Source organism: Pseudoliparis swirei, unplaced genomic scaffold (genome assembly GCF_029220125.1).
Source record: "Pseudoliparis swirei isolate HS2019 ecotype Mariana Trench unplaced genomic scaffold, NWPU_hadal_v1 hadal_136, whole genome shotgun sequence".
NCBI lineage: Eukaryota > Metazoa > Chordata > Actinopteri > Perciformes > Liparidae > Pseudoliparis > Pseudoliparis swirei.
In genome coordinates, this window is record NW_026613372.1 from 1 (window position 1) to 7,043 (window position 7,043).

Consider the following 7,043-nt stretch of genomic DNA (forward strand, 5'->3'; position numbering starts at 1 on the left):
CTTCACAGTTGATAAGTGGGTATTTTGTAGATCTAGCCTAGAGTTGTTTGATGCGTTGTTTCTGCAAAGGGTAGCTACCTCCATCCTTTATCCAACGTATGAATACAAAAGTACAGAGTTTTGCCAAAATATTCTGCACAAGAGAAGACCCTAAAGCCTAACCATGGGGGACCCAACTTCTCGAAGAAATCAAACAAGAAATCGACTACGAGCTCAACTTCGGAAGAAAAGGGAATCTTTGGCTGATCAGTTTGACTTCAAGATTTATATAGCCTTCGTTTTCAAAGAAAAGGTTTGTCAGAATGGAAGAATACAATCTTTTGACAATCCAAAAGTATACTCTCATACGTTGACATACTTTTCTTCATCTCTTTGCTAATTACACAATTAAATGTTGAATTCAGACCGGTTTCTTTTTATGTGCCCACAGCAAAACGACTTTAAATTAAAGTTTGTTCCTGTGCTTTGTCATTACAGAAAAAGAAGTCTGCCCTTTTTGAGGTAGCTGAAGTGGTGCCGGTGATGACCAACAACTATGAAGAAAACATCATACGAGGTGTGCGAGATTCCAGCTACTCTCTCGATAGTTCAATAGAACTCCTGCAAAAAGATGTTGTGCAACTGCACGCCCCCCGATACCAGTCAATGCGAAGGGTAAGTCGGTGCATCATCTTAGGGGGGGTGCTTGAAGAAGACAAAGTCCAATTGTGTTTGACATTGTTTTCTGTTTCACAGGATGTGATAGGCTGCACACAGGAGATGGACTTCATCCTTTGGCCACGCAACGATATTGAGAAGATTGTCTGTCTACTGTTCTCCAGATGGAAGGGGGCCGATGATGAACCCTTTCGGCCTGTTCAGGTCAGAACGTGGCACCTCGCCAGATTGCTGTAAATGTTTAAAGACTGCTGGTTTTTTAATTCAAATTAGAGCTGCAGCCAAATGATTTTCATTACCAATTAATACGCAGATTACTTTATAGATTAATCGGGTGATTGTTTAGTTAATAAAAGGTCAAACAGTGACCTTTTCTTTATTGAAAAATAGCCTGATTTTCACATTGAGACATTTAAAATATATCTTACTCTACCAAGAAATATTCATAAAAGAATGAATGAATTTGATTCATAAATCACCCTGCTTTTATCAATATGAAACATAATGTACTTTTTGACTCAAGAATCTCCTCTGACTTCCAGGCCAAGTTCGAGTTTCATCATGGAGACTACGAGAAGCAGTTCTTGCATGCTTTGGGTCGTAAAGACAAGGCTGGAATGGTCATGAACAACCCAACACAGTCTGTATTTCTCTTCATGGATAGACAGCACTTCCAGGTGAGTCAGTTGACTGAATTGATGTTACTGATTTGACTAACTAAAACCCAAGCTTTAATTCTAACATACTTAACTGCAAAAATTCTCTGTCCACCTCTCTTGCAGACTACTAAAACCAAGGCCACAGTGTTCAAGTTGTGCAGCCTCTGCCTATACTTGCCTCAGGACCAGCTGACCTGCTGGGGTGTGGGAGACATCGAGGATCACCTCCGCCCATACATGCCTGATTAAGGCTTCCAGCCACACAGGAAAACAAACCTTCCCCTCCTTCCTGCCTCAGCCTTCAGAAGCAAATTGATGTACTCATCTCTATTCATTTCCTTTTTTTAAAGATTTGAACTTGTGCTTGGATCTCTCCTGTTTTTGTTACCTCCTCGTTCTCCCCTCCCTGAGCTGATTCAGTTCCCATCCTTGTCTTTTTTTCCTCATACTCCCAATGTTCCTCCTCTTCTCTCTGCCATTTTTGGATTGGTTCCCCCATTTTTTCCGTTTTACTCCCTCTTCATTCCCCCTTACTCACTCATACATTTTTGTTCATTTGAACCCGCACGAACATTGATTTTGAGTGGTTGGTTGTTCTCTTGGAGCCGCACTATCAACAGCACCGGTCATTGAAGGAACTCTTTATGTTGCATCAAAACAAGAACAAACAATACACAGGTCTTCACGGCGGTTCTCAGATGGACGTGTTTAATATCCTTGTTGTCTTAAAGGATTGTTAAAGCTTGTTTGTAATGTCAACGGGGTTTCTAGAACAACTTTACAAAATCGTTTGACCAAGGATAGGTGTGAATAGGTGTTTAAACGCCTGTCTAAGCAAGGAAAACAAGATGAACAATATGTCAAATCATATGGTGTAGGTATTGCTTCTTAAAAAACGCCTTAGTTATTTTTCTTTGCTGGACTTTAAAACAAATGTTTTGGTGTAATTTGCTTTCGCCTAAGACATGCTAGGCAGGTCGTTGCTAAATCCTTGAGGGGCTTGAAAGGAATTGTGCACAAAGTTGAGCCGTGTTGGTTCGCTGTTGGAGGTCATTGTCACCGTTCAAGCACCATTCATTTAAGCTTCTGAAATCTGTTTAGTTTTTTGGGGGATGTGGGGTGGTGAAAAACTGAAATGGTGACATACTTAATGTTTAACTTGCCTAACAAAGTTGCTGAAATTAACTGATTTTTGTTTAATTTGACCTAAAATGAATAATTTGCTGCCATGCTCATCAAATTAAAATTAAGCTTGCTTGTCAAAGAATATGAAGTATGTATAATTTTGCTCCTTGTTGATTCAGTGTGTTCAGTTAAAAGGGTTTTAGGTGTGTAACTTCTGGGGTTTTCTGTTGATTCTCAAATCAATACGGCTGAGCATATCCCAATACAATGCAAATTCTGAAAGCATAACTCTTGTCTATTTGTTTTATTGCATGTGCATGAGATGGTACCATCGATACAGTATTTGGGTCAGAAGTGACCATACAGCCGTTAGTTTCTCTGGAACTGTTAATATATATGCTAGAGTGGCAGCAACATTCATTTAGTAACCAGCCATCATGGATTTGTTGCACTCGCCACTGTTATCTCTTTTGTACATTTAGTGGATTAGAGAAAACTATTTGTTTTGACAGTACACATGATATGAGATTTACAGACGGGCACAGAGGGGACACAGCTTAGCTGCTGCCAAGGTGTTTTGTGTGTCTCCCTTGCGCTATGAGCTTCCCTGTGGCCTTGTTGGTGAGGTCGACAGTGGCAAACGCCAGCGTCCGTCCTTGCTTCAGAACCTGAGCCGTGATGAGTAGGTCCTCTCCAATCTTGGCAGCATTTATGTATCTGTAAGACATTGACATTTGTACTTTTAGAAAGTTAATCTTCCACCTGACCTGCTTTTAACACACTGAAGGTCAAGGCCTGAAAACAGGGCTGCACATACCACTGTGTTGTAACACACACACTACGTATCTGCTGTAAGTAGTTTGATCAAATATGGCGGCTGAAAGATCTCAAACATCTTAGATATTCTCATTGGTGACATCCATAATTCTAAAATGCCAGCCATACCTAAAATGTATGAGAAATCTGTCAAATACGGTTCAACTTTAATAATACCAGATGTATGCGTAGTCAAGAATGAATTTTAAAATGAGTAATTTAGAGGAAATAAAAATGGTCATTGAAATGGTGACTTAAGTTTTAACCAGTGTTATCTGTGGTTACATTTGTTAATTTGAGTGCTCACATGTCCATTTACATTGTTTATGGACTCACGTTATATTCATGTCCACACTGACTCCTGGTGCTCCCCTCTCAGTGTACATGATAGCCATGGTGGATATGACATCGACCAGGGTGGCTATCAACCCGCCGTGGAGCGTCCCTCCCCGGTTGGTGTGCTCCTCGTCCACCCGCATCTCACACACCACCTTTCCTGGACTGGCAGACAAGACTTCCACCTGAAGGACACACATATTACACCACCAGATCACGCCATCTCTTACAGTGCAGCAATGCGGAGGATGTCCGGCGAGTTAACCCGGTACGATTAAAAAGCGAAATGCAAGATGTAACGTTCAGAAAGTTACAGAAATATATATTATTGGTCAATAAATGTTTCAGTATGTTTATGTACCTTGCTCAGGACTTTGTCAAAGCCTGGATGATCTACCATCGCTTTCATTATTTGCTTTAACGAGTTTAAAGATAGTGAAACCATATTTACGCTAAAATAGCAAAATAAACGCGTTCAATGTCAAAACCTAACCGTCTCTTTGTGAAACGTCTGTTTACCTCGGACCGGAAACGGTTGCGTCCCATAAATCCTCCGGGCGAAATTTACAGCTAATCTGCTAGCGTTAGCTAAAGTGCATGGTTGTATTCTCAGTTAAGAAAACAAACTGATCCGCATAAATAAAAATAGGTGGTGGTATTAATTGATAACTGCCCATTTAATTTAAAATTGTTTGTGTATAAGTATAAGAAGTCCCGTTTCTATTTTGCTTCGCTGGGATTTGTTGAGACGTTAATTAGAACATTTACCCGAAAGACATTCACTGGTGCACCCGAGATAACGCGCAGAGGAAACATGGACTAATGTTTGCGTTAGTGTACTTCTACTGTGTAATTCTGAAAGTAAAACTAGTGGCTGGAAAACATGGCTTCTAATGTTGTATCGGACTCGGACAAACCATCGGTTTCTAATGTGGAGCAAAGCAGAAGTCGCCTCTGCGATGAGTTTGCTGCAATAACAGGAACCGATAGCGCTGTGGCTCAGTGCCACCTGGCTGTAAACGAGTGGGAGATGGAGGTAACGTTACAAAGGACAACCGAGGCCCCTCAGTTGTGACATTAGGTCACATTGGTCACTGTTGCATCAAGATACAGAATGCCATGATGACGCTATGGCACGTTGCTGCACTTTATTTCAAAAGTTCGGCCTCGGGCTGGAAAAGTGCTAAAACATGTTTACAAATCTGTTATGGATGTCATTAAAATCTTCCGGCAGATGTCTCTGATGTACATTTTCCATTGTCTCTCTACCAGAGAGCTTTAAACTCATTCTTTGAAGCTGATTTGGAGAAAGCATTTGAAGAAGATTTTCCAGATAGTGAGACCATCCCCAAAGCAAAGAGGCAGAAAGTTGAGGAAAAACCTCCAGAAGGCTGGTAAGTCTACAGTCTTCCCTCCTTTGACACTCTCCAAGTTAAGTAATGTGTTCAATGACCCCAAATGATCAGTCATGTCTGTGCACATTTTCCAGTATAGATTTGACTGCTGACAGTCCAGCCTCCACACGCAAACCCTCAGAAGAAGACAGCAATACACTGTCACTAATCTCCTGGAACGTGGATGGACTCGATACAGACAACCTCGGAGAGCGCGCCAGAGGCCTCTGCTCCTACTTAGTCTTGTAAGCTTTTTATCTACACTGCTACTCCTTGTTCGCATCACTTGATATTGTATTTAGTCTGTTTATATCAGAGGTCAGCTGCTAAGCAGCGCACCTGGAAATATTGAATAGCATTTAAAAGGTCAATCTGGTCTTCGTGTAGATACACCCCTGACGTGGTGTTCCTCCAGGAGCTCATTCCACCTTACGTCCAGTACTTAAAGAAAAGGGCGGTCAGCTACCTATTCATTGAAGGTATGTTATGCTCAACAGGCCTTTTTTTCCCTACGATGTAGGTATTTTCACTGGACTCATGTTGATCTCTATTTGTATTTCATGATGGTTGTCTGGTGGTTTCACAGTATGTTGACCTAAATACAAAAAGTACTAAAGTGAGACTGAGAACAGAACTATCCTCTGAACTTTTGCTGACCAGGTGGAGAGGAGGGCTACTTTACCGGGATAATGCTGAAGAAGACACGGGTCAAATTTTTCAAGAGCGAGATAATACCTTACCCGACAACTCAAATGATGAGGAATCTGCTTGTAGTTCAGGTTCGTTCAACGATAGTTCATTCCAAATACCCAAGCCATGTTCAGCTCACCTAAAAAGTGTTTTGTTTTCTCTCTTTCTCTGAAATCAGGTAACATTCAAAGGCCAGAAGCTGTGTCTGATGACGTCCCACTTTGAGAGCTGCAAAGCCCAAGCAGAGGAGCGGATGAAACAGCTGCGAGTGGTGATTCAGAGGATGAGAGAGTCACCTGAGGATGTCACTGTCCTGTTTGGAGGGGACACAAACCTGAGGGACACTGAGGTCAGTCATTTGTCTTGGCATCGAAACAGTGGTGCTCATGCTCGCATTTTAGTTTTCCCCCCCTTCGTGTAATCACACAGTGTACCGCCTCTAAAAGTATTGCCTCGGGCTCCATCTCAGGTTGCCAAGGTGGGTCTGCCCTCCAGTGTCTGCGATGTGTGGGAACGATTGGGAAAGCAGGAGCACTGCCGCTACACATGGGACACTAAAGCCAACAACAACAAGAAGGTTCCTTACGTCAGTCGCTGCCGCTTCGACCGGGTCTACCTCCGCCCGGCTGCCAAGGTCGGCGTCCCACGCCTGGCCCCTGACCACTTGGCCTTGGTAGGGCTGGAGAAGCTGGACTGTGGCCGCTTCACTAGTGATCACTGGGGGATCTACTGTAGCTTCACTCCTGCGTAGAAATGCACAAAACAACATGCAACAGAGCAGTTTTGGATCATCGGTTTGTTTTGTGTTTCACGGTCAATACAAACACCTTCTCTGTAAAAGAAAATGATCTGACCTCATCTGAGGACAGTTACCTGTACATTTTGTATTGATTAGTTTTATCTTCTAATGTGTCTCTTATTTGAGTCTTTTGTTTTTTGGAGGTTCTTTAAAAAAATTGTATTGGTAAATAAAAGTAATAAGCGCCGATACATTTTGTGTTTATGTAGTATTGCTATCTGAACACTAGAGGGCACTACAGAGTTACATTTGAATTGAACAGTACAGAGTTTAGTATTTACATACAAATAAAGAAATATTCTGAATCTGAATAGTGACTCTGTGATTGAAGCTCTAGGACCCTGAACAAAACCCAAAAGCAAATTCCTCACAATTTAGACAAACTCAAACATTAACAATGTTTGTAATGCATGTGAAGCATATTTTAATCCATGGATTCAAAACCCTGAGTGCAGCCCAGATGGATATCATTAATACAACCTGTGGTTGTTGTGCTATGTCACAAAAGGTGTGTTGTGAAATAGGCACATTAGAATAGTATGAGTTACTTGCCCTATATTATGACCT

The 7,043-nt window shown here is 41.7% G+C and overlaps 3 protein-coding genes across 3 annotated transcripts; 2 read left to right on the plus strand and 1 right to left on the minus strand.

Moving 5' to 3' along the window:
* The first annotated feature begins 6 nt into the window (after window positions 1-6).
* On the plus strand, window positions 7-2,729 carry cunh6orf62 (chromosome unknown C6orf62 homolog). Its single transcript, XM_056411157.1, has 5 exons — window positions 7-292; window positions 478-654; window positions 736-861; window positions 1,200-1,334; window positions 1,440-2,729. The coding sequence occupies exons 1-5, from the start codon at window positions 164-166 to the stop codon at window positions 1,563-1,565; spliced, it is 693 nt and encodes a 230-aa protein (XP_056267132.1). The 5' UTR covers window positions 7-163; the 3' UTR covers window positions 1,566-2,729.
* Window position 2,730: 1 nt separating this feature from the next.
* acot13 (acyl-CoA thioesterase 13) lies at window positions 2,731-4,093 on the minus strand. Its single transcript, XM_056411158.1, has 3 exons — window positions 3,955-4,093; window positions 3,594-3,778; window positions 2,731-3,158 (listed from the first exon to the last, which is right to left on the minus strand). The coding sequence occupies exons 1-3, from the start codon at window positions 4,036-4,038 to the stop codon at window positions 2,999-3,001; spliced, it is 429 nt and encodes a 142-aa protein (XP_056267133.1). The 5' UTR covers window positions 4,039-4,093; the 3' UTR covers window positions 2,731-2,998.
* Window positions 4,094-4,388: 295 nt separating this feature from the next.
* On the plus strand, window positions 4,389-6,787 carry tdp2b (tyrosyl-DNA phosphodiesterase 2b). Its single transcript, XM_056411156.1, has 7 exons — window positions 4,389-4,629; window positions 4,866-4,987; window positions 5,083-5,232; window positions 5,375-5,466; window positions 5,648-5,766; window positions 5,856-6,026; window positions 6,147-6,787. The coding sequence occupies exons 1-7, from the start codon at window positions 4,477-4,479 to the stop codon at window positions 6,426-6,428; spliced, it is 1,089 nt and encodes a 362-aa protein (XP_056267131.1). The 5' UTR covers window positions 4,389-4,476; the 3' UTR covers window positions 6,429-6,787.
* Window positions 6,788-7,043: the final 256 nt, after the last annotated feature.

Coding starts and splice junctions, on each gene's coding strand:
- cunh6orf62 (XM_056411157.1), top strand. CDS start 164: ATGGGGGACCCAACTTCTCGAAGAAATCAAACAAGAAATCGACTACGA. Junction 293..477: donor CCTTCGTTTTCAAAGAAAAG/GTTTGTCAGAAT, acceptor TTGTCATTACAG/AAAAAGAAGTCTGCCCTTTT. Junction 655..735: donor GATACCAGTCAATGCGAAGG/GTAAGTCGGTGC, acceptor TCTGTTTCACAG/GATGTGATAGGCTGCACACA.
- acot13 (XM_056411158.1), bottom strand. CDS start 4,038: ATGGTTTCACTATCTTTAAACTCGTTAAAGCAAATAATGAAAGCGATG. Junction 3,779..3,954: donor TTGACAAAGTCCTGAGCAAG/GTACATAAACAT, acceptor TGTGTCCTTCAG/GTGGAAGTCTTGTCTGCCAG. Junction 3,159..3,593: donor AGTGTGGACATGAATATAAC/GTGAGTCCATAA, acceptor AATGTCTTACAG/ATACATAAATGCTGCCAAGA.
- tdp2b (XM_056411156.1), top strand. CDS start 4,477: ATGGCTTCTAATGTTGTATCGGACTCGGACAAACCATCGGTTTCTAAT. Junction 4,988..5,082: donor GAAAAACCTCCAGAAGGCTG/GTAAGTCTACAG, acceptor CACATTTTCCAG/TATAGATTTGACTGCTGACA. Junction 6,027..6,146: donor CAAACCTGAGGGACACTGAG/GTCAGTCATTTG, acceptor GCTCCATCTCAG/GTTGCCAAGGTGGGTCTGCC.